This window comes from Mirounga angustirostris, unplaced genomic scaffold, assembly GCF_029215605.1.
Source record: "Mirounga angustirostris isolate CCGP_5_RB_7025 unplaced genomic scaffold, mMirAng1.0.hap1 SCAF_4, whole genome shotgun sequence".
Classification (NCBI taxonomy): Eukaryota; Metazoa; Chordata; class Mammalia; order Carnivora; family Phocidae; genus Mirounga; species Mirounga angustirostris.
In genome coordinates this window covers 53,450,335-53,477,532 of record NW_026991712.1, presented here as the reverse complement: position 1 = coordinate 53,477,532, position 27,198 = coordinate 53,450,335, and the positions used below count along the sequence as shown (strand labels likewise).

Here is a 27,198-nt window from a genome sequence, read left to right as displayed (position 1 = left end):
ACATAATGATTTGATATTCGTATATATTGTGAAATGATCACCATGGTAAGTCTAGTTAACGTCGTCACCATACATAGTTATACAAGACATTTTTTTCCTTGATGAGAACTTTTAAGATCTACTCTTAGCAACTTTCAAATATGCAATACAGTATTATTAACTATAGTCACCATGCAATACATCACATCCCCATGACTTATTTATAACTGAAATTTGTACCTTTTGACCCCCCATCACCCATTTTGCCCACCCCCTACCCCCTACCTCTGGCAAACACCAATCTGTTCTCTTTATCTGTCAGCTTGGTTTTGTTGTTGTTATTAAGTCTAATGCTATTCAAAAGCCTGACTACATGTATTTCATGAACTTAGAACACTTCTGGGATCATAATTTATAATTTACACATATTCTTAAGGCTTCTTACTAAAAAGTTAAATATAATAAATGCTCTTTTATCCTAAAAAAAATAAGCAGAGCTCTGTTAAGAAAATATGATAGAATGATTTTCAATCACAAATCTATTTCAAAATGTTCATACTTTTTAATTGTGTACCATGTCCTCTGGAATAAGAGAACCACTTAATTCAAAATCTTATTTTCTCTTTTCCCCCACCAACACATCTTGAAAACCTCAGTCTTTGAAACGTTCAATATCCATCCCACTCTTTATTTGACCCTATATATCATACAACCTGAAATAGAAACAAAGACTGGGAAATTAGCTCGTTTTTTCTACCTTAATGTCAAACAAAAGTACAAATAATATTCAGTGCACGTGCTAGTTACCTTAGAACTGCCAATCATGCTTGTTTTGAAACTCTTCAATTTTCAGAACTGTCAATCATGTGTGTTTTGATAGGGATGCCAGTGTAGAAATAATGCTTTAAAAGATGTGATCTTCATTAACACATTAATAAATAAATAGACTTCATCTGTAAAACTGGACTTTAGGATTTTACAGAAATATATACAATTCTTAAAAAATCAAAATTAAAATATAATAATGCAGTAAGATTTAGAGAATTTGGCTCTTTAACCAAAAATATAAGCATGGCTGACCCACAAGGATTTTATATTTCAATAAAAAGAGAAATGTTCCTTAACTGATACTTATCAGAAGTAGTATGACTATGAATGGGAATGAGAGAATCAAAACTGACCTAAATTTGGGCATTTTAATTTTTATTTTTCAAGCAGACAAAAATATCAATATAATCCATTCCCCTTCTACCTACCCAAAACAACCAGACTTAGTAACTACCTAGTCATTCATATCTTAAATCAAACACCATTCAAAACTTCTACTTCACTATCCATACTTAGTCATCAAGACCTGTTTCTTCTATCTCCTAAATTGCTAATGAAAGTCTCCTCTCCTGACCCTCAGACTTAATTAACATTCTCATGACTTCTTTCCAGAAGCTTCTTTATTGGCTTAACTCATTTCATTCTTCCAATATATGTTCCACACCAATGCCAGAATGATCTCATTGAAACACAAACCCAGTCCATGTTTTAATGGCTCTTTATCACTTTCAGAATAAAGCCCCAATTTTTTAAAATGATATATAAATTCCTTGAAGATCTGCCTCCTGCCCAACTCCCCACTCTCTCATCACTTCTCAACTTAAGCCGACTAATCCCCTTGAGTTCCCAGAAAGGCCAGGCTCTCTCTCACTTAAAACTTTTCCAAGTGCAGCCATTTTTTGCACTTTGTATCTCCTACCCTCGGTCCTTTACAACTCAATTCAATTGCTAGTTCCTCTGGGAAACCTTCTCTGACAACCTAACAGAATCACTGATCCCCTCTTCTCCATTCCTGTAGGATACAGTAAAAAGAACTTACACAGTGTAATATATATCGATTTACTTCTCTATCCCCCTGACTGAATCATCAGCTCCCTGAAAGCAGGCACTGTCTTTAATCTGAACATCAACAGCATTAAACACAGAGGTGACACATGACAGCTGCTCGTTAAATGCTTGCTGACTCAGTGAAAAACTGCACCATGACCTAGTTTATTTAAAAATAAAATGAATTGATAAAGAAGATGTGATATATATGGAATATTATTCAGCCATAAAAAATGAAATCTTGCATTTGCAACAACACAGATAGAGCAAAAGGGCATTATGATAGGCAAAATAAGTTAGAGAAAGACAAACACCATATGATTTCACTCATATGTGGAATTTAAGTAACAAATGAGCAAAGGAAAAAAAGAGAGAGGGAGAGAAAGAAACCAAAAAACAGACTCTTAACTATAGAGAACAAACTGATGGTTACCAGAGGGGAGGTGGGTGGGAGGATGGGTGAAATAGGTGATGGGGATTAAGGAGGGCACTTGTGATGAGCACTGGGTGATGTATGGAATTGCTGAATCATTATATTGTACACCTGAAACTAACATATCACTGTATGTTAACTATACTGGAATCAAAATAAAAACTTAATTAAAAAATAATAAAAATAATAAAATCATCAGCTTAATTCTTGAGACTGATAAAATGTACTACAGGTACAATCCAAGCAATCAAACTAACCAATGCTATATAAAACAATACTTCGGGTTTAATAATGTTCTTAAGGAATTTACCCATTTACTTACAAATTTACTGTAAGAATTGATACCATCTCAAACAGTATTTGAGGTCCAATAATCCCATCTTATTTTCACTAGTGTTCCTACTGGAGGTGTTAAAGTCTCAACAACAATAAATACTCATGTCCAAGACACTCAGCATGTTGACTAGTTCAACAAACACTGTCCTAAGATGTGACAATCCCTATCAAAGGCATCAGTGAACAGGCCATCAACACAGACAAGACCCCAACCTAGTTACACTTCATTTATCAGGAAGTTACTTATCTGGTGACATCAAGTCTCCACAGAACTCAATGAGAACTAAGCAGAGGAGTTCAGAAGCTGTCAAAATACATGTTGAAGTTCATGTACTGAAAGTACATACGCTTTACTTACAGAAGAGGCTGAGAGGTCATACTCAAATACTAACTGCTCTTATTTTAAGCACAATGAATTTGGTGGGCAATTTCCTGGGCATCAGAATATTAGAAGAAGAAAATTTAAAAGTTCAAAAAAAGCTAAAAATGGAGACACAGGTGCAACAGCAGAGAAAGAATAATGACATCTAAAGGCAAAACACAAAAACTACAAAAATTGGAGGGTTGTGTAGCTAAAAAGCAATAATTCTATATATTTGAATTATGATACAACACAGAAATTAATGTTTATAATTATGACCTTGGTTTGTCAAAAACAAAGACCAAAAAAACAGGCTAAACTACTTTAAGTCTGACAAGGTTCAAGGAAAGTAGATGACGTATTTTATAAAAAGAATCAAAGAATTAAAAATTGAGTATTACATGTAAAGAGTCAACTTTCTACAATTTGAAGAATAAACTTTTTTGAAATAAAGCATTCCCAAGCCAGGTGACTCTGAGTTATGAATCACTGTCAAACATTAACCAGCTCCTGTGACTACAGGTCTCACCATAATTACGTTACACATCCATTCTGAAACAAAGCCTGGACCCCACTGGTCATTAGCTTATCAGTGGTGACACTATCCAAACATATTAGATCATGGACACCACAACCAAGGATATTATAACAGGCTACCTACCATTCTTTAACAGACCTCCATAGAGCCTTCCCACCACACTGTCTTCAGGGTCCCTGGTATAAAAACTGGCTCATATGTGAGACCATTTTAGGAGGGTCCTATGATACTCAGTAACTATATGTTGTGGGATCTAGAGAGCAGAACAGCAGAGTGAAAAGAACATTCCAGGGCTGTGTTGGAATACACACAGCCTAAGGTTTGAATCCCTGCCTTATTAATTACCAGCTGTGTCACTGCAGCACAGTATGCTTAGAAAATGGAGAAAATATCTCCTCCTTTTTTTTAAAATTTAAATTCAATTAGCCAACATACAGTACATCATTAGTTTCTGATGTAGAGTTCAGTAATTTATCAGTTGCATATAACACCCAGTGCTCATCACATCATGCGCCCTCCTTAATGCCTGTTACCCAGTTACCCCATCCCCCAACCCACCTCCCCGTCAGCAACTCTTAGTTTGTTTCCAGGAGTCCAGAGTCTCTCATGGTTTGTCTCCCTCTCTGATTTCTTCCTATTCAGTTTTCCCTCCCTTCCCCTATGATCCTCTATGCTATTATTTTCCACATACGAGTGAAACCATATGATAATTGTCTTTCTCTGATTGACTTAATTCTCTCAGCATAATACCCTCCAGTTCCATCCATGTCAATGTAAATGGCAAGATTTCATCCTTTTTGATGGCTGTGTAATATTCCTGTGTGTGTGTGTGCATGTGTGTGTGTATACCACATCTTCTTTATCCAGCTACTGTGGACAATGCTGCTATGAACATTAAGGGGCACTGGATCACCACATTTGCATCTTTGGGGTAAATACCTAGCACAATTGCTGGGTCATAGGGTAGCTCTATTTTTAACTTCCTAAGGAACCTCCATACTGTTTTCCAGAGTGGCCACCAGACAATACATATAGAGTGCAAATGTAGGTTTTCGAAAAACTAGCTATTATGTTTATCAGATGGGAATATGGAAAGGGAACAATTTTAATTCACACTAGGACAAATCTTGTGAAATTGTGTGCTGTGTTAATAACAGAAGAAAAAATGTCTAAAGAAAGGGCAGGCAGGTTTCACATGATAGGAAAGTGCTTTATATTTTTAAGTCACAGTAGAAGCCTTCTGACTTGTAGGTTGGCTCATGGAAAAGTAGGTTAAAGTGAGAATCCATTAAAAAAGCATACATATACACTGTGAAGACATTAGTTTAGCAATTAATGCAAATATTCTGATAGAGGTCCAGGCCTTCTCGCTGAGGAGAGGTCCACTCACTGGAGCTCTGCACTGATGTCTTTATATAAGCAATACCCTTACTACAATGTCTGGGATTGCCAGAATCAGTCACTTTAAAGCCAAACAGGAACAGAAAGGCATTTGGAAAGTAATTCCTTCCATATTTTTATGATTCCCCCTCCCCATCTTTATGGTTTACTTGCCCAAACTAATTCAATAGTAGTTTCTTTAACAACAACAACAAAAAATCTCTTCTTTATGAAGGTCTTTCCAAAATATTAAAATTAGCTTTCTTAAGAACAAAAACACTTTCCATACTTATATTTCATGAATTTATACAATAATCAAAAAATTACTTACCAATAATATAAATAGATTTTGGAACAAACACAACTAACTAGCTTTAACTAAAGATATAGCTGAACTGGAAGAAGCAAAAGTACCAGATATAGCAGAAGACCACCAATTTCTAATTTTCCAGTTAATGTTGGTATCAGTCAGTGGGTTTTAGAGAACAGAATGTTGATTAATTTAGCAAGTCAGTTAATTCAGTGATAATTGCCAAAGAAGTTAATGCCTGCAAGTCATTCATTCTAAATTGTCATAATCTGATTTCCGATTTCAAGTCACAATCTGACATGAAAGAAAAACAATATAATGGTTAAAACTTTTAAGGTTGGTATTGTTAGAATTAGGCCCACCCACACCTCCAAAATCTCTGAATTTACTAATTTCTATTTTGCAACTCAGTCTAAGTAGATCACAATACTTCTACTCATGCTTAAATACCATAGCTTATACTCTGAATGTTACTATTAATATAATGTCTTTCTAGAATTAGTTTTCTTTTAAAAGTGTTTTTCAAACCTTTTTTTGTGTGTGTGTGTGGTAGAAATAGTACCATTTCCCCCCTACACTTTTTTTTTAAAGATTTATTTATTCATTTGAGAGAGCGAGCACGCGAGTGTGTGAGTGGACTGGGGGGGTGGGGAGGAAGAGAGAGAATCTCCAGCAGACTGAGCATGGCGCCCAAGGTGGCACTCGATCTCAGGACTCTGAGATCATGACCTGAGCCCAAATCAAGAGTCAGACATTTACTGACTGAGCCACCCAGGTGCCCCCTGACTCTTTAAACAAAATGTTCCCAGAATTATAATATATAAAATAATGAGGGTAGAGCCACTCTGAAAGTAAGGTCGAACTTCCCAGCTACCCCCAGAACAGTCTCTGAAGCCTTTCTGCAGAACTCAAGAGCTTCTTGGGACAAAGGCTGAAAAGTGTTCCTTTAAACTATAATCAGGGATGCGTGGCTGGCTCAGTCAGTAGAGCATGTGACTCTTGATCTGAAGGTCGTGAATTCAAGCCCCATGTTGGGCACAGAGCAAGCTATAATCAAAAACAAATATTAAAACAAAAAAGTTATAGAACTTATTAAAAGGATATTACTTAGCTAATTAGAATATTCAGTTAACCAAAATAGTTTCTGATTCTTATCAGCTGCTCTAAGTTTGAAACTATAGTAAAAGCAATAATGAAAGAAACAACAAGTGTTGGCGAGGATGTGGAGAAAAAGGAACCTCGTGCACTGTTGGAGGGAATGCAAAGTGGTGCAGCCACTGTGGAAGATAGTATGCAGGTCCCTCAAAAAGTTCAAAATAAAACTACCCTATGATCTAGTAATTGTACTCCTGGGTATTTACCCCCAAACACAAAAACACTAATTCAAGGGGATATATGCAGCCCTATGTTTATTGCAGTATTGCAACAGCCAAATTATAGAAGTAGCCCAAGTGTCCACTGATAGATGAATGGATAAAGAAGAAATGGTATATACATATAGAGTGGAATATTATTCAGCCATAAAAAAGAACGAAATCTTGCAATTTGCAACAACATGGATAGAGCTAGAGAGTATAATGCTAAGTGAAATAAGTCACTCAGAGAAAGACAAATACCATGATTTGACCCATGTGGAATTTAAGAAACAAATGAGCAAAAGGAAAAAAAGAGAGAGAAGAGACAAACCAAGAAACGGACTCTTCACTATAGAGAACAAACGGATGGTTACCAGAGGGGAGGAGGCGGGGGGGAGGATGGGTGAAACAGGTGATGGGGATTAAAGATTACACTTACCATGATGAGCACTGAGTAATGTAGAGAATCACTGATTCACTATATTGTACACCTAAAACTAATATAACACTGTATGTTAACTATACTGGAATTAAAATAAAAAACTTAATAAAAAATCTTAAAAATAATGAAAAAATTAAAATATTTTGCTAAACTGGGTATTTTATTAAATTTGAGTTATTTTTCTTTGCACTTAATTAATTTAAACTGTCCTAAAGTAGAAGAGATTCAATGACACGAAAGTCAAACTGAAGAGAAAAAAAAAATTTTTAATCTCAAAAGGGATTAAAAAAACAGGTCAGGTTGATGAATGATGAACAAATTATGTAAATATCTACATCTTATTTGTAGTCTCTTAAGTAAATGTATCAAAGCAAGAAGTTCTGCCATTATTCAGTTACCCTCCTAAAATCTACTCAGAGGCAGCCTGACATCAAAGAGGTAGAGAGCAAACATGTGTCCAGCCCAAAAAGCTGTTCTATCTAGTCATATAATCTAAATTTGTAAGTATGAAAAGGGGATGAGCAGAGACCTAGCTGGATCTCCTTACTTTCTCATTCGATATTATCATCTTCCTGTCACCTAGAAAGATAACAGGTAAGATCTAAATAAAATTATTTCCCACCTACAATTTGTCCTGGATACAGGTAGAAAAGCAAAGTAACTGAAACAGTATTTATGCTGATCTGACACACTTTTCTATAATTCTTTCCTTTTTTATTTTGGGGGGGGGTGAGAGGGAGAAGGGGCAGAGGGAGAGGGAGAGAGAATCTAAAGCAGGCTCCATGCACAGCGTGGAGCCCGATGCAGGGCTCAATCTCACAACCCTGAGATCATGACCTGAGTCAAAATCAAAAGTCGGACACTTAACCAACTGACCCACCCAGGCGCCTCAATACTTTCAAAGCATAAGTGACAGGTAGCTATAAGAGACCTAGGGAAGGATTTTGGAAATAACCTAAGCATTTCTACATATAGAAATCAAGAAATTTAATAAATGTTCTGTGAAAAGTATAAACCTTCTTTCCATGATGAATTAAAAACTGGACAACAAAGGATTTGCTCAGACAGAAAGTTTCTCCCCAGAAAACAATGTATGCAGATATAGAGCTATAATTGTTACCTACATAGCCATTAGGGTATGTACACATAGACAGGAAGGGAATGAAAGTCACCAAACTATTCAGTTCAATTCTTGGCTAAAGTGAACTACTCCCCTTAGCACATTATTAGAAATAACATGACCGGTCTTGTAGGACCAGAGATGACTAGAACTTAAGCCTTGACTCTTGTTTATTATTAAAAGAAAAAGAAAAGCACTCTGAGGGTATTTCAGACTTTCAACAATACAAGTAGAAGTCAAAGCCCTTTCCTAACTACTATTATCTTCTACCCGCCATTTTGTCACCATAGTATCCCTTTTTACTCATGTAATTACCAATTTTTAAAATTGATTTGTGTACTTTTTTACTATATATTCTCTTTCCCTCCAGTAGAAGTTGTTGCCCCAACTTCATGAGAGCAGACAAAGAGCTAGTCTGACTAGTTTACCAGCCCCTACGACAGTGCCTGCCAAACTGAAGAGGTCCAGTAAATATTTAGTGAATGATGAATCAATGAATGGATGAACAAACAAATCAACTCCTGCACCAGTAAGACTGCCCCTCTTCATGATCCTCAGTCATGAAGGTACTGATTCTGAGTTATTTGGAAGGTGAAGTGGGAGTCTCTGGTGAGAATGATTGGATCCTAGGCAGTCAGATGGAAGCAGGAGTTGAAAGGTTAACTGTTGCAAGTAACTACAAAACAAAGAGATGCAGGCATTTAACTCTGCTAAGTACACAAAAAAAGACTCTAATACAGTGACTGCTCCACAGGCTAGACAATTTACTTGCAAAATTATTATGAGCCATCCGTCTGACCCCAAACAAACAATTGTTAAACAGATCACTTAGCTGGCAGGAATGCATGTGGAGGTGAGGTTGCTTCAAGCACATAGTAACTTCTGTAACAGAACACGTGCTTCTACGGCATTAGTTGTCAATGAAAAATTAAGACAATAAATGTTGCAACAAATTCGAGTATTTAACCATTTAAAGCTATACTGTACATAAAATAAATTCAAACCATATTATGGCACTTACTAGAAAAATATCTAGTCACGAACACTGGTACTTAAAATTCTGTGATGCAGTAAGTATGGCCTGAGAATCAAATCAGACATTCTAGTCCCTAAGGCATTCTTTAATATTATGCTCAAACATATAACATAATGACAAAACTAATGTTTTAAAATTGTAATGAAATGGTGAAAAAGAACAGCATACATAAAAGAATATCCACAAAGAAATAAATACCCATGAAATAAATATCATAAAATTCCTTCCACAAACATAAGGAAACATGTATACTACATTTGCAACTTGTAATAAATCTGACTGAGCAGGTGAAATATTCATAATTCAGCAGAGTTATCTGTAAAATGTATTTTTTGTAAAGTTAATACCTGATGTTCTGGCTGCAAGTTAGGTCAGCTTGTAAAAATAAAGATGGCCATTGCACCTGGGTAGCACCCATGGGAGCATGATGAAAAGCTTATCCATTGCAAGGAGGAGATGAGAAGATTTCTTTGCATAAAATAAAACAGTACGTCACTTTTAAATATAGAAAATGATATATTTTTCTATTAATGAGAAATGATCTGCCACAGCCACTACTGACAGTATCCAAGAGCTTAGGATGCCCCTCTTGAAGATAACTTTAGGACCACAAATCTTCATAGTTGCCTCCTGCATAAACCCTCCTCAATAGGAATTCTTGAGGAATGTCATCATTAGTTCACAAAAATCCAAATCACGAGGATTTCAAGAATAGTAATAATAGTAGCATCTGTTTATTATATGCCAGTCACTAATCTTTAACTTTACATAACTTTACATATATTATCTGATTTAATCCCTTCGATGACCCATTACACAACAGATAGACAGTGTTAATATCTGCATTGACAGACTTACTCTACTTAGAAATTTCTTGAGTTCTTACTATTTTTGACTAAGCATGTATGTTATTTGATATATCAAGACAGGCTATCTTGAGCCATTACCTCTCAATGCCGGGTAGCATAAGCAGCCCGTTTTCTTCCCCAGGTATGACCTGGTTCATGGCACTTACCTTGTAAGACACTGTCTAGCTTGTGATTATCTGAGGTAGAGGTGTGCTGGAGCCAGACTGCACCACCTTGCGGGAGCTGACTGTGTACACATATTCCCAACTCTGCATTCAGGGACATTACATTGGTAACTTAAGATTGGCCATGGTGGGAGTATTTTAGACTACAGAAATTGGCAAATCAGGGCCTTTTTTATTGGAGAACTAGTTATTAAATATTCCCATGCCACTGATCTGAGGAAATTTGTACTAAGTTTGTCAGGTCCAATTCAGATTCAGGAAGAATGAGTTCATGTCTTCCAATCATTTGAGCCCAGTTATCAACTGGACCTCTAGATATCCAGAACTCTCAGCAGAGAGGCAACCCATTTTCATAACTGCTCTCTTAGATCTAGAGCAGATTCTTTCCCTATTCATTTCTACAATATGACTCATTCTTAAACATCACAAATTTCTTAATCACTGTAATTCATCCTAAGATGCCACTGAGTACTAGATTCACCATTACTTTATGTACTATTAAGAATAAAAAACATGGCCAATTAAGTCAACATAACATCAACTCTAAGATACATCCTGGTATCAGAAATACTGAAATTTTTATTTTATTTTATTTTATTTTAAGATTTTTATTTATTTATTGAGAGAGATAGTGATAGAGACAGAGCATGAGAGGGGGAGAGTCAGAGGGAGAGGCAGACTCCCCGCTGAGCAGGGAGCCCGATGCGGGACTCGATCCCGGGACTCCAGGATCATGACCTGAGCCGAAGGCAGTTGCTTAAACAACTGAGCCACCCAGGTGCCCCAATACTGAAATTTTTTAAATGGGCACATTAGGGCGCCTGGGTGGCTCAGTTGGTTGAGTGACTGCCTTCGGCTCAGGTCATGATCCTGGAGTCCCGGGATCAAGTCCTGCATTGGGCTCCCTGCTCAGCGGGGAGTCTGCCTCTCCCTCTGACCTTCCTCCTTCTCATGCTCTCTGTCTCTCATTCTCTCTCTCTCAAATAAATAAATAAAAAAAAATCTTTAAAATGGGCACATTAAAAACTGATGGGAAAAAATCATTTCTATACTGCTTACTATTGTTTTCCAATCCCAGAATCTTAGTTCCATATCTCCTTTCACTCTTGATATTCTACTCCTAGCTCTCCCACCTTAAAGGTTTCCCCAGTGCATACTTATACTCACAAATATCTTTATTTATAGGCTATAAACAGAATGAATTCTGTTCTATAGTAGGAAAAATTATAATCCCGAGAGAAGATACAAAATAAGAAAAGAAAATGATAAAGCATCGGAATTTGGTAGCAGGAGAAGAAAGGAGCATGGAGAAGTAGAAAGGGAGGCTTCTCTGAAAAGCAGAAGACTGTGGAACAGAGGAAGAGGCTAAAAAGGTTATATGTAAAATGCCCTGAGTAGCATGTATTACTATAAAGCTGGTTTTAATTTTATGGTGGGGAATAGTTTATTACCAGGATGAACATCAAAATCTTCCCCAAAAGTGCTCTCACTGCTTTGAGAAGATATGAATCTAGCCTAATGTGACTAAAATGACATGACATGAATCCCACCTAACTTCCCTAACTAGCATAATGAAGAGAAATAAAACATATTTTGTCTTTTAGCAAATCACCAATTAAAGTTCAATAATACTTTTGAGGTATCTCAACTTTTATCAACACTCTTAAAACATGTGGAAATGATTCTACTTACTCTCCATCCACTTCTGGTCTTCTACATACACAATGAAACTTGCCACCAAAATCTATATAAAGATCATTCTCTACAATATGGAAGATTCGTCCAATGACTAGTTTATCCTTGGCAGGTCCCATTTGTGTAAGAGGAGAATGTCTCAGCATAGATGCAAAGGATTCCACATTTTTTGGAGAGCCCTAAAAAAAAGAGGAGAGATTTATATGTATATTATTCAAGATAAAGGTATAATATGACAGATACGATAAAATCTTACAGGGGAAATTTTTAAAAGTGAATGCGCTGTATATTTATATTTTGTGGCAATATGAAAAAAATATTTAAATGGAATTTTGCTTTAAAAAACTAGATATACTCTTCAACCTCCTCTTCCTCCCTTTCCTTTTTTTTTTTTTTTTTGTTTTTAAGATTTTATTTATTTGACAGAGAGAGACACAGCGAGAGAGGGAACACAAGCAGGGAGAGAGAGGGAGAAGCAGGCTTCCCACAGAGCAGGGAGCCCAATACAGGGCTCAATCCCAGGACCCCAGGATCAGGACCTGAGCCGAAGGCAGACGCTTAACGACTGAGCCACCCAGGCGCCCCTCCCTTTCCTTCTTGAAGAGGAAACCAAGAAAAGTGCTTAGTGATGCTGATATGGTGGCTCAGAGTAGAATCTGGAATGTGAGCAAAGTAAGGAGCATCCTTAGACAAAACCTCCTACCATGGGGACAGAGGGAGGTCAGAGTCTGAGCATGTGAGTAGGGCATCCAAGAAAGTGATTAACTTTATTCCTAATACTGATCATCTGGGGGGAAAAAAAAGCCTTCAAATCCAAGTTTAGTGGGAGTGACTAAACAGTATGGAGGTTCCTCAAAAAATGAAAAATAGAATTACCATATGATTCAGTAATCCCACTATTGGGTATTTAACCAAAGAAAATAAAAACTAATTTGCAAAGATACATGCACCCCTAAGTTTACTCTAGCATTATTTACAAGAGCCAAAGTGTGAAAGCAACCCAAGTGTCCAGTGACAGATGAATGGATAAAGAAGATGTGGTACAAATACACAATGGAATATTACTCAGCCACAAAAAAGAATGAGATCTTGCCACTTGCAACAACATGGCTGGAACCTAGAGCATATAATGCTAAATGAAATAAGTCAGATGGAGAAAAACAATTATTAAATAATTTCACTCAAATGTGGAATTTAGTGATTTCACTCATATGTGAAATTTAAGAAACAAAACAAACAAATGAACAAATAAAAAAAGAGACAAATGAAAAAACAGACTCTAATAAAGAGAACAAACTGGTGGTTGCCAGAGGGAAAAGTGGGGGGCAGGGGGAATGAGTGAAATTGATAAAGGGGATTAAGAGTACACTTATCGTGTGAGCATTAATGTATAGAATTGCTGAATCATATCATGTATCCGAACTAATACTATATGTTAATTATACTTTAATAAAAAATAGCCCAATAAGGTTTTTTTTTTAATTTAAATACAGATTAAAATAAAAGTGATTAAGGATCCTTAAATTACCAGGGTGAACATGAGTTCTTGTTATATAATATTTTTAAACAGTTTTGTCATAATTTTCTTCTTTTTCTTGTTTTGTGCTGCTCATTTTCTAGGAGTCTTTTTATATACTGAATTTACTTGAGGTATGACTGAATATATAATGCAGGCTCCTTACTTCTTTTTTTCTTTAACTTACAAATTTTTTCCCAAACACACACTTTTTCAGAAATCCATGAGTACAGACTTGCACCTTTTACTCATCTTTAATTTGTGTCTGGTGTGGTATGTGCATTCTTTGGGTCAAACTAAGGGAAGTACTAAGTTTCTGTTTGTGAGAGCTAATTACAGAAGAATACTAACAATTTAATCTACCTACATCCTGTATTTGGAATAAGTTTTACATCTGTTATTTCAGGGAGAATTATTAAGAGTCTGATAGTATGCTTACTTTACAAACTATAAAACCATATTTATGACTCATTTTTAATACATGTAGTACTCCAAGGATTACAAACTCAGATGCCAGGCTAGGTGGGGACTTGGTGAGCAGAAGAATATGTGCTAGTCTAAAAGGTACAGCCACTACTCAGCTCCAGCTGCAGCTGCAAATCGAGTCCAGTGTTGCCACATCTTTTGATTCTCCAAGAAAAGCCAGAAATCCATGTATTAACGTAAAATCCCCAATTTTTCCATGTTTATTAAAAAAAAAAAAAAAAGCCTTTTATTTTATCAGTCTGGTAAAATACACTTTGGCCCAAAGACCAAAAGCTTATGACCTTTGCCTCAAGGTAAAGAAAGTCAAAGGAGGGGCGCCTGGGTGGCTCAGTCGGTTAAGCGGCTGCCTTCGGCTCAGGTCATGATCCTGGGGTCCTGGGATCGAGCCACACATCTGGCTCCCCGCTCAGCAGAGAGCCTGCTTCTCCCTCTCCCTCTGCCTGCCACTCTGCCTATTTGTGTTCTCTCTCTCTCTGTCAAATAAATAAAATCTTTAAAAAAAAAAAAAAGTCAAAGGAAAAGAAAGTCAAAACATTTGGCTGATGCCAAGTCCCTTAGATGCAGGAAGGAGGGTATGGCGATGGATTTGTTTCAGTGAGTTGAAACATACTGGGAAGGAATCCTGAGCACCTGAGTGTCCATCTAAACCAAAAACAAGTCAGTAGATCTAGATGCCAAACAGAGCTGAAAAGGTAGCCAGGAATATTATGCTTTGAGCCATACTACTAGTTTTATAACTCCACAGAGTATAATATTAAAGGTCCTTAAACAAGGACCTCGAAAAAATAGTTCTTTCTTGTACAGAGCCAAGGATGAAGCACACTCTATGCAGACACAGGCTATGAGTTGCCCTCTAGAGGCAGCGCAGAGTCAGACCAACCCAGCGGTGCCAAGAACAGCTACTGTGACGCTCCATTCATGAACAGCTGCCCCCAGAGCAGGTGGAAAAAGCACCGCTCAAAGGCAGAGTATCAGCTTCTGGGTCTCATCCTGCTTGCAGTCAAAGAGGGTCCTTCCCCCCTCTTCGTAGGACCTGCTTTCCCATTACCCCACCCCCACGGTTGACAGCTCCTCCTACCTCTCTCTCCTTCCTTTTCCTCCTTCTCTTCTTCTCCCCCCACCACCTTTGGAAGACTTTCAGTTGAAGCCATGGTCTAATTAAAACAGCCTTAGATGACAGGAAGATCCAGTAGTAAATCTAATAGTTAAACATTTATTGAAAATAACTTAGCCATCACTAGGGCCTCTTCCTAAAATAACATAATCTCCTTTATAACTGTGAAGAGATGTTTGGGCTAAGATTAGTACGACAGTAAAAGGTATATTTCCTCCTAAGTTTTAGGAAATAATTAAGTGTTAACAACTAATTATTTAATAAGATCTCTTAAGACTTTTTAGTAAATCTGTTGTAAAATATTTATATCATAAATTTCATAAAATTATGAAATAATTTTTATATTGAAGTACAATCAACTTATAATATGATGATATTATAACAGTTACAGGTATACAATATAATGATTTGATATTTGTATACACCGTGAAATGATCACCACAATAAGCCTGGTTAACATCCATCACCATATACACTTACAAAAAATTTTTTTCTTGTGATGAGAACTTTTAATATCTGGTCTCTCATCAACTTTAAAATATACAACACAGTATAATTAACTATAGTCACCATGCTGCATTCCCTTGACCTATTTTGTAAGTCTGTAGCTTCTGACCCCATTCACTCTCCCACCCCCCATCCCACCTCTGGCAACCCCTATTCTGTTCTCTGTATCTATGAGCTTTTTTTCTTATGAGCTTTGTTTTTGTTTTTTGTTTGTTCAGATTCCACATATAAGTGAGGTCATACGTATTTGTCCTCCTCTGTCTGACTTATTTCACTTAGCATAATACCCTCAAGGTCCATCAATGTTGTTGCAAATGGCAAGATTTCCTTCTTTTTCATGACTGAACAATACTCCATTATATATACATATATATGTGTGTATATATGAATTGCTGGGTCATATGGTAGTTCTATTCTTAATTTTTTTTCAAAACCTCTGTACTGTTTTCCACAGTGGCTGTAGCAATTTACATTTCCACCAACAATGTACCAGGTTCCCTTTTCTCTAAATCCTCACCAATACTTGTTATTTCTTGTCTTTTTGATAATAGCTATTTTAACAGGTAAGGCGATATCTCACTGTGGTTTTGCTTTGTATTTCCCTTATAATTGATGATGTTGAGCATCTTTTATATACTTGTGGCTCATCCATATGTCTTCTTTAGAAAAATGTCTACTTAGAATTTCTGTCCATTTTTGGTTTTTTTTGCTATTGAGTTATATGGGTTCTTTATATATTTTGAATATCAGCCTCTTATCAGATATATGACTTTTAAATATTTTCTCCCATTCAGTAGGATGCCTTTCATTTTGCTGATGGTTTCCTTCCTTTGCTATAAGAAACTTTTCAGTTTGATGTAGTCTCACTTATTTTTGCTTTTGCTGTTTTTGCTTTTGGTGTCAAATGAAAAAAATCATCACCTATGTCAAGGTCCCTACTACCTATGTTTTCTTCCAGGAGATTTATGGGTTTAGGTCTTATGTTCAAGTCTTTAATCCATTTTGAGTTACTTTTTTGTGTATGCTGAAAGACAGTGGTCGAGTTTCATTCTTTTGCATGTGGGCTATACAGTTTTCCCATCACCATTTCTTAAAGAGACTATCCTTTCCCCTTGTATATTCTTGGCTCCTTATCATAAATTAACTGAACATGTATGTGTGGGTTTATTTCTAGCTCTCTATTCTGTTCCATTGGTCTATATGTCTGTTTTTATGCCAATAACATACTGTTTTGATTACTACAGCTTTGTAATATAGTTTGAAATCAAAGATTGTGGTGTCTCCAGGTTTGTTCTTTTTTTTCAAGACTGCTCTGGCTATTCATGGTATGAATAATTATATTTTAAAAGAGATTTTAAATTCAAATAGTAATAGAATGCTACTGTTTTTTGTTCCATTATTTTTGCCTACACTTTGTTACATTTTACAATGGAAGTCAATGTATTTTCAGTGAGTGAAACAGTTTTACCACAAGCATAAGACCCCTAGATTAACACCTGAATTTGCTTTTAAATTGTACACTTACTATTCTGTTTGGAAGCTTTGTCAAGTAATCAGACAAAGCTCTCCTTCAAAAATCAATCTAGAACCATTTCTGAATTCCTCATTTACTTGTCAATGTCTAAAAACAGTAACTGTACCAACTCCCTCAACCCACTTTGACAACATTCTTAGCTCGTCTTACGCTGATACAGACAGCGGAGACAGTAGGCACCCTGTCACCCGCTGGCCATACCATGGAGCTTAGTGTCCAACCCTGGTTACGGAAAATGTTTCTATAAAGCTCATCCACAGAGTTATCATAGCTACAGCAGGTACCTTAGAGTTGACTGCTTCCTTTAAGAATTAGTCACAGGGCTCAGATTTGTATGTGAAAATATGTGAAATGGTAGGGAAATACAGAGTTAAACCAACATGACAACAGAGATTAGAGTCCAAAAAGTTGCTGTAAACAACTGCTACCCTCACAAAGGTGTAAAGAGTCTTGTACCATAGGCTAAATGGAGTCAGATTCAAAAGAGGTGTGTCATTAATGGAGTAATGGTACTTGCTCCTTGTTTTTTAAAAAAAAAAACTTTGACAGCAGTATGCAAGATGGACCAGAGAGAGTGGAAAAAATGAAAAGAGAACTGTTGAGAAGCTCCTCCAATTAGCTAGGACAGAGATCATAAAGGGCTTACGCTGAAGCAGTGGCCATAGAAATATAGCAGAAGGAATAAAGAGCTATTTACTGGGGCGCCTGGGTGGCTCAGTTGATTAAACGACTGCCTTTGGCTCAGGTCATGATCTTGGAGTCCCAGGATCGAGTCCAGCACTAGGCTCCCTGCAGGGAGTCTGCTTCTCCCTTTAACCCTCCCCTCTCTCATGCTCTCTCTCTCTCTCAAATAAATAAATAAAATCTTTTTTTTTTTTTTTTAAAGAGCTATTTACCAAATAGTACAGCAAAGACTTGATCTCCAACTGGCTATAGAAAGTAAGGCAGAAGAGCAGCCACAAATGAGGTGTAAGAGGAGTGCAGTAAAGGCAAGAGAGTAAGTTAGTTTTGCACATAATAGGTTGTGATACCCATAAAATTTCAGGGAATACTGGCTATCTGGTAGGTAGTTAAAAATAATGGTGCAAAGGGGTGCCTGGGTGGCTCAGTCAGTTAAGTGTCCAACTCTTGATTTCAGTCAGGTCATGATCTCAGGGTCATGAGACCCGAGCCCCGTGTCAGCTCCGCACTCAGTGGAGAGTCTGCTTGAGATTCTCTCCCTCTCCCTCTGACCTTCCGCTCCCTTCCTCCCCTGCCAAAATAAATAAATAAATCTTTAAAAAAAAGAAATAACTGCACATATTTATATACATACTAACATAAATTTACATGATTATTGTGATATTATATAAAGATACAAGTTCTTCAAAATAAATATATCAGATGCTAACTGCAATAATTTCTAGATAGGACTAAGTTTTCTTTATATTACTTATTACAGAAAATCTAGAACAAAGTCTATGTATTATTTTAAAGTTTCAATGTATATTAAATATATATAACTTTCATGCATATGAGGACATTCAATATATAGCTTGGAATTAGAGGCTATCAGTGCCAAAAGAAACATGAAATATCAACTACTAGTCCAACTGCCTCGCTTTACTTGTGAGTATCATACCTGCTATTCAAAACTACATAATATGGCTAAACAGTGATTCTTAAATGCAAGTTGCTTCAGAAGATGGAAAGTAGATAGAAACATTATTTTAAGACTTGAAGGAAACATACGGCAGAAAAACAGAAATACTCAGGAAACCTCAGTTCTATGACCAACTCTGCCATTAAATAGCTAAAAAATCTTGAATAAGTCATTTAAGTCTTAAATTTGTCTTCTTATTTGTAAAAGAAAAAAATTGGATTGGATACCTACAAATTTTAGTAATAGGAATTCTTAAATATTCTAAAATGTAAAAAGGATTTTATAAATAAACATTATAAATGGAAGACAATTTCCTAGTAAATATTGGAACATATGCTCAACAATTTCTTAGTGAAGGGGCATGATAAGAAAAAAAAAGCCTAGAAATCTCTATAATAGAGGTATATCATAGTAGCAGAAGAATAATTATGCTATTAGATAGGGAGAAACAGAATTACAAGAGGAGGCTGGATAATCAGTTAGTGGCTGTCTGTCCCTCTCTCTGAGATGAGCTTGAGCCACACCCTCACAGATGCTGGGAGGGAAGTGGAGAAACAGACACAACCTGGGACGCAAAGGATGCCTTAAAGGTTTCTAGTAAGACAGAGGTTGTCTGACCAAAAGATAAGGCATGCAGGTATACAAATGGAACTGTACTTCCACCCATTCTGGAATATGGGACACTTCTAAAACTGAATTAAATGCCATCTTCTAAGATCCTAATTAACACAGTACTATACAGTTTCTTTCTTTTAATTGAAGTATAATTAACATACAGTGCTATATTAGTTTCAGGTGCACCATGTAATGATTCAACAATTCTATACATTACTCAGTGCGCATCACAGTAAGTGCACTCTTAATCCCACATATCTATTTCCCCCACCCCCACCCACTTCCCTTTTGGCAACCACCAGCTTGTTCTCTGTATTTAAGAGTCTGGGTTTGTTTGGGGGTTTTTTGTCTCTTTTTTCTTTGTTCATTTGTTTTGTTTCTTAAATTCCATATGAGTGAAATCATATGGTATTTGTCTTTCTCTGACTTATTTCACTTAACATTACATCTTCTAGTTCTAGTATTATGCAATTTCTTTAATAACAGTCATCACATTTAAAATCAATTGTTAAATGTCTGTCTTCTTTGCTATACTTCAAGATGGAAAAGGAGATATCTGTCTTGTTTACTACTAAAAAAGTTTACATAAATATATTATCTTAGTTCCTGGAAGACAAATAAATAGGATGGATGTATTTCCTGACTATTCTAAAAAGAACCTTCTGAAATCAATCTTCATCCTATCCATGGCACCATCCCTTTCTGTTACCCAAGTTCCAATGTTTAACAAACTCAATAGTCAAAACATGTTTTCAGGGATCTGCTATAAAATGCACTGCTATCTACTTTTACTTTTTATTCTAACCCTGCACAACAAAAACACAGGGACAACAAATAAATAAAGTCCAGAAGAACTGCCCAGGACAGGAATTGGCTCATAAATAGGCACTCAAAAAGTCCCTAGGGGTAAGGCTGTAAACTCAAGGAGATGAGACTACCAAAATGGTTCCACAGGAATACAACTGTAAGAAGGGTTGTCTAAATTAATTCTGAGCTATCTGGGGTTGGTTCTCTTGATTCAACCTAAAGGCATTAGTGATCCCATTTCCACAATAAGGGACACTGTTCGTCCATGGGGTACACTGGCAAAGCAGTTTCTTAAATTAACATCTATAGACACCTATAACCAAGTGCCTATAGAAGGCAAGGCTTTGTCATGGGAAGTAACTTCTGCCTCCTATCAATTAGGGTAAAATACGAAAGTATAAAGTGTGCTGTTAAGTGAACTGGAAAATTATAACCTCAGGGCTTTAAATTCCCAGCTAAAGGTTAACATAAGGGATCTGAAAGCATCTATAACTGTCCTAAAAGAAATCTTTATCTCCTTTAGCCTCAGGCCCAAGATTTAAAAAAAAACCCCACAAAGTCTAATTCTGCCGATGGCTGAATGACAAAGCAAACTGAGTTCCCAATTTCACAGTTTCTCTAGTGTTAAAATTGGGGCATTGATTAGGAAGGTAGTGGTGAATCCTGAAAATCAGAATGGGAATATGGGCAGATGCTGAAGAACCTGCAGACCCTAAGCCCCTAAACTCTGCCGAGTATCCTTTGCTGGTAGAAGAAGCCCTTCCATCCCAATCTGAGGAGGTTAGTCTTCCCTTTCCTGAATTACCTGCAATGGTCTACCCTGAGGTAGTTGCAAGGGCTCATTGATCCTCCTAAGCACCCATCTCTCCCACTTCTCATTGCTTGTAGACCTGCACTGTTCGATACGGTATTCGCTAGACACATGTAGCTATTCAAATTTAATTAAAATTAAATAAAATTTAAAATTCAGTTCCTAAATTGCACTAGCCACATTTCAAATGCTCAACAGCCATAAGCAAACAGCCCAGATAGTATAGGAGATTTCCATCATTACAGAAAATTCTATTGGATAGCACTAGATCTATCACCAAATTCAACTCTCAGCAGACCCCAAGGGGTGAGATACAAAGTATAGTCCATGAAGAGGTACAGTACACACCAAAAGAACTGCATGATTTTGTTAATTTATATCAATATAAACTAAGAATCTGTAGGGGAATGGATCCTAAGGGTACTGAGTCAGAATGAAGGGAAGACAGTATTGCCTTGGGCCAAATTTACTAGTATGGGCTTACTCAGCAGAGATTCAGATACAATAAGTTAGCTTCAGAGGCTAGGCATGGCTTTTAATAGTTTACTTGGTTGGCTGAATCAAACCTGAACCCAAAGACAGACTACACTATATGAAGTTGAAATACCAGAACTTCCTTAGTATACCATAGAGGAAGGTATCCAAATGCTTGGAGAAAATAATAGAATGTTGAAGTGGATTTATCATTTATGACCTTTTCACCTAGCCCTTACTGGTCCCTAGCAGGATCTATAAGATACTCAGTTCACCGAAGCTAAGGGGTGAGGGGAGCACCAGCTTTTCTGAATTGTTGTGTGGTGACTATTCTCCGCATTAGGACTGATTGGTGGGAACTGCTTCCAATAACAGCTCTCTGAATTCAGTGGAGATAATGAGATCATGGTTTTCCAGGAGTCAGGTCAGCACTTACCAGCCAATAATATGATGGGCATGGTTATCATTATTCGAGAGCGCCTAAACAGTAATCAGAACAGTCTGACTTGAAGAGCTTTTTGGTGTTGGCTGATTGATTAAGGTGTCCCAGAAATGAAATAGATGGGAAAACTCTATAGTTCTAATGAACAGAAGTCTGGCCTACATCACCACAACTGACTGTCACGGCCACTCAGCAAATTCCCAAACCTGAACAAATTCCCAGACACTGAGTCCTCTGAATGAAGAGAAGATCATGTCCCGTTGAGGAACGATCCTGCTACATAGTTAAAAAAAATTTTTTTATTTTTTTTATTAACATATAATGTATTATTTGTTTCAGGGGTACAGGTCTGTGATTCATCAGTCTTACACAATTCACAACGCATAGCTAAAAATTTATACTGCCAATCTTCGTACTAGCTTTCCTAAAGAGAGTGATGACTATTTACCAGGGTGTCCACTGGGGAAGGAGAAATAATCACACTTTCCAAGGATTACATGAACTGACATAACTCTTCAGACTCAATTTGCTTCCAGTCAGAATAGAGGCTTATGGTGGGGGTCACATGATTAATGGGAGTTTTAGCTCAGGCCCATCCCCTGAACTCACTGTGGTTATCTCTCCAGTTCTAGAATGCATAATGGGAATAGAATTACTCAGCAACTGGCAGAATGCCCACCTTAGTTCCTTAATCTGTGGAGTGAGGGCTATTAAGGTAGGAAAGGAGAGGTGGAAAATACTACAACTTCCCCTGCCTACAGAACAAGTAAATTGAAGGCAATACTACATTCCTGGAGGCACTGCAACGATTAGTGCCAAGGACCTAGAAGATGCAGGGTGGTGATTTCTACCACATCCCCACTTAACTTGCCTATGTGGCCCTAAAGAAAACAAATGGATCCTAGATAATGACAATTTTTTATCACAAACTTAATCAAGTGGTAAGTCCCACTGCAGCTGTTGTTCCAGATGTGGTTTCATGGCTGGAGCAAATCAAATATCCCCCAGCACCTGGTATGCGCTAACTGATCTGACAAATGCTTTCTTTTTCTAGATCTGCTAGTAAAGACTATATACCTCAGAGTTATACCAATTCACCAGTTCTGTGTCATAAACTGGTCGACAAGGACTTTGCCATTTCATTCCACAGGATATCATGTTGGTCTATTACACATACTTATTGGCCCCGGAATAAAGTATGCAACTTTATTGTTGTTGCAACTACTCTAGATACATGTATTCCAGAGGGTGGGAATAAATCTCACAAAAATGCTGGGCCTTGGTGAAATTCCTAGGAGGCCAGTGGTCTGGGACATGTCGAGATGTGCATTTTTTCCACTAAGAACAATGCACAGTACTTACTAGGTCTCTTTGAATTTTGGAGGCAATAAAATACCTTATTTGGACATTCTTCTCCAACTCTTTAAGTAACCCAAAAAGCTGCCTGTTTTGAGGGGGGCCCAGAATAAGACAAAGTTCTACAACAGGTCCAGACTACCAAGCAAGCTACTCTACCACTTGGGCTTTATGACCTGGCAGATGTGGTAGTATTTCAAGTATCTGTAGCAGAAAAAGATGTAGAATGGAGACTTTGATAGACCTCACTAGGTGAATCATAATGCAGAGCTAGAGTGGTCCTGAAGGACAGTAATAGCCTCCCAATGGGCAGAACTTTGAGCAGTGCACGTGATCGCTTTGCCTGGAAGGAAAGACAGCCTAAGGTACAGGTCTATATTAATTTGTGTAAAGTGACTAATGATTTTGCTGGATGGTCAGGGATTTAGAAGGCACATGATTGAGAAATAGATGACAAGACAAGGTCTGGGAAAGAGATATGTGGATAGACCTCTCTAAATAGGCAGAGTGAGAAAATAAATCAGTCACATGTAAATGATTTCTTTAGCAAGAAGGAATCTTAATAATCAGGGAATGATAACCAGTCCTGTGGATGTCATCCTCTTTCCCCAGCTATTCCTGTCCCCACAAATGGGTTCAAGAACAAAGCTGCTACAGCAGCAGGGATGTGCTTCTGTCTTAGTGGTAGAAGGGGTATCTCAACACGTCCCAGACTGTTAGCCAATGAAAAATTTCACCAAGGTGGCAGGTCCCTGAATTTCTGTGGAATGGAGGTTATGCATGGATTCAGAAACATTGACTTCTACTCACCCATGCTGATCTGGCTACAGCCACTGCTAAATGACCAATCTGCCAACAGCAGAGACCAAAAATAAGCTTCCAATATAGCATCATTCCCTGAAATGATCAGATGGCTACCTGGTAGCAGGTTACACTAGGCCATTCTATATAGAAAGGAAAGTGATGTAGTATCACCAGAATAAACACTTACTCTAAATATGGATCTGCCTTTCTACCCACAAAACTTCTTTCAAAGCCACCATAAACTAAGAGAATCTTTTATTCATTGTCATGGTATTCCACACTTCTAACCAAAGAAATCATTTTATAGGAAATGATGTGTGATAATGGGCTCATCTTTATGGAATTCACTGGTCTTACCAGTGCTGGGCCTGACAGACTATGAAATAATCCTTTTTCTAAAAAAAATAAATCAACTTTATATTTGATATCATTGTAAATTCCCATGTAATTAAAAGAAAGAATACACAGAGATCCCTTTCTTTTACCCAGTTCTCTCAAGGCTAACATCTAAGACCAGGTAAGATACCAAAACCAAGAAACTGACAATTGATGCAATCCACCAACAGTATTCAAATTTTACCAGTTTTATATGCAATTACTTGTATGTGTATTTAGTTCTACACAATTTTATCATATGTGAAGACTCATGTATTCACCACCACGGTCACATTATAGGCAGTTCCGTCACTGCAAGGATCCCTCATGTTGCCCTTTTGTACCTCCCCATCTTTCTTCTAACCTCCACCCCTATCTCTAACTCTTAGCAACCACTGATCTCTTCTCCATCTCAATAATTTTGTCATTTCAAGAATGTTATGAACAGACTTACACTATATAATCCTTTGGAACTGGCTTTTTTCACTCAGCATAACACCCCTAAGAGTCATTTAAGTTGTTATGTGTATCAATCGTTTGTTTCTTTTTACTTCTAAGTAGTATTCCATGGTATGGATGTACCAGAGTTTGCTTTAATCATTCAACAGCTGAAGAACATATGGGCTGTTTCCAGTTTTTGGCTATTACAAATAAAGCTGCTATAGACATTTATGTACAGGTTTTTATATGGAGTTTTCACCTCTCTGGGATAAATACTCTGTGCGCTTGTGTATACGTATCTCTTTTGGTAGAACCCAACTATCTCAATTTGGGTAACTGGCCAAAGAGGAGGAGCTGCTGAACTGCTGACTCCAAGAATGGAAGTCTACCACTCATCTGCCAGTGGCCAAGAGCAGAGTGCTTTAAAAAGCAAGGCAAGGGGCACCTGGGTGGATCAGTTGGTTGGGCATCTGCCTTTGGCTTGGGTCATGGTCCCAGGGTCCTGGGATGGAGCCCCACATCAGGCTCCTGCTTAGCGGGGAGCCTGCTTCTCCCTCTCCTCTCTGCTTATACTCTCTTTCACTATCTCTATCTCTCTCTCTCAAATAAATAAAATCTTAAAAAAATAAAAAATAAAAAGCAAGGCAAAACCCAAACGAATCAACTATTTAATTTTATTCCCAAATCCCTACAAACCAGGCTCCACTCAACTGTGATAGTTTATTTCCTTTATTATTTAATGCCAACAGATAAAAATAAACTTAAGGGAACATAATCATGTTATAAAAATTATTATTAATATAGGGGCGCCGGGCTGGCTCAGTTGGTAGAGCATGTGACTCCTGATCTTGGGGTTGTGAGTTCCAGCCCCATATTGGGTGTAGAAATTACTTAAAATAAAAAAACTCTTTGAGGCACCTGGGTGGCTCAGTCGGTTAAGTGTCCAACTCTTGATCCCAGCTCAGGTCTCGATCTCAGGGTCCTGAGTTCAAGCCCCACATTGGGCTCCACGCTGGCTGTGGAACTACTTTAAAAAAAAAAAAGAGAGAAAAAAGGTATTTTTTTTTTTTAAAGATTTTATTTGTTTGACAGAGAGAGACACAGTGAGAGAGGGAACACAAGCAGGGGGAGTGGGAGAGGGAGAAGTAGGCTTCCTGCCAAGCAGGGAGCCTGATGTGGAACTTGATCCCAGGACCCTGAGATCATGACCTGAGCCGAAGGCAGACGCTTAAGGACTGAGCCACCCAGGTGCCCCCACAGAGAAAAAAAATCTTAAAAAATGCTTTAAAACATTTTTAAAAATTATTATTATATAATTAAAAGAGCAAATTTTAATATAATCTTTAAAAGAAAAATAAAACCCAAACACCTTAAAAGAATAGAGATTTCTGAGCATAAGTGAGAGCTAATAAAGATACACAAAGTTAATGCTGATTTGGGAAGTCATAAAAGATTCTCATAGGGTATGATCAGATCATATGACCACCCATGAAACAAAATACATACAGGATATAATATATTTATCTTTTCTTTTAGGAACTGTATAGTATTAATTATAAGTATATTACAGGTATTGACTTTTCCCTAGACATTTATACCTACCTCAATTCACTCTTCCGTTGTTTTTATATTAACTGGTAATTTTCTCTAAATATGCTTTGAAAATGTTAGACTCCACTGTGAAACTAAACATTTCAAAAGATTTTTCTTACTGGGCACCTGGGTGGCTCAGATGGTTAAGCGTCTGCCTTCGGCTCAGGTCATGATCCCAGGGTCCTGGGATCGAGTCCCGCATCGGGCTCTCTGCTCCTTGGGAGCCTGCTTCTCCCTCTGCCTCTCTCTCTCTGTCTCTCATGAATAAATAAATAAAATCTTTAAAAAAAATTAAAAAAAATAAAAAATAAATAAAGATTTTTCTTACTAACTCAGGATAACTCACCTAGAATTTCATAATGTAAAAACCAGCTGGCCCCACAGCTAAAACCATAAATATTTTTCAACATTCCTTTACATAATTATTTTTAAAACATTGGTATAATTCTTAAAGTTGTCAATATAAAACAGAAGAAAACAAAAGTTTAAATAAAATACAGAACATTGCTACTATATGAATATAGTAGGCTTAAAACTTACACTAAAAATAAGCATTTTTTCCTTGATATTAAGACAAATCCTTTAAATAAGCTATATTTTAGAATTTCCCAATATTCTGAAAGAAAAAAATATCTGATTTATACCCAGCATCTTGAAATAAAAAATATCAATAAGAAATATTCATGAAAAAGTGAAAAATAACATTTTTAAAAATCTGCATGAAACGTAATATATTGCTAAAATAAAACTATAAACTGTCTTATAACAGTTTATACATAAATAAACTA

At 37.0% G+C, this 27,198-nt stretch overlaps 1 protein-coding gene across 2 annotated transcripts in view; it reads right to left on the bottom strand.

The window, feature by feature from the left end:
• Positions 1 to 27,198, bottom strand: part of MRPS28 (mitochondrial ribosomal protein S28) — a 116,903-nt gene that overhangs the window by 82,314 nt on the left and 7,391 nt on the right. Inside the window, exons 2-3 of one of the 2 annotated variants that reach the window (XM_064588170.1) lie at positions 11,891 to 12,072; positions 9,513 to 9,633 (exon numbers count right to left, since the gene is read on the bottom strand). In XM_064588170.1, the coding sequence (XP_064444240.1) occupies positions 9,537 to 9,633; positions 11,891 to 12,072 (279 nt within the window). In that variant the 3' untranslated portion in view covers positions 9,513 to 9,536. The remainder of the gene's footprint in view (positions 1 to 9,512; positions 9,634 to 11,890; positions 12,073 to 27,198) is intronic. The other variant, XM_045896336.3, reaches the window with a different exon arrangement.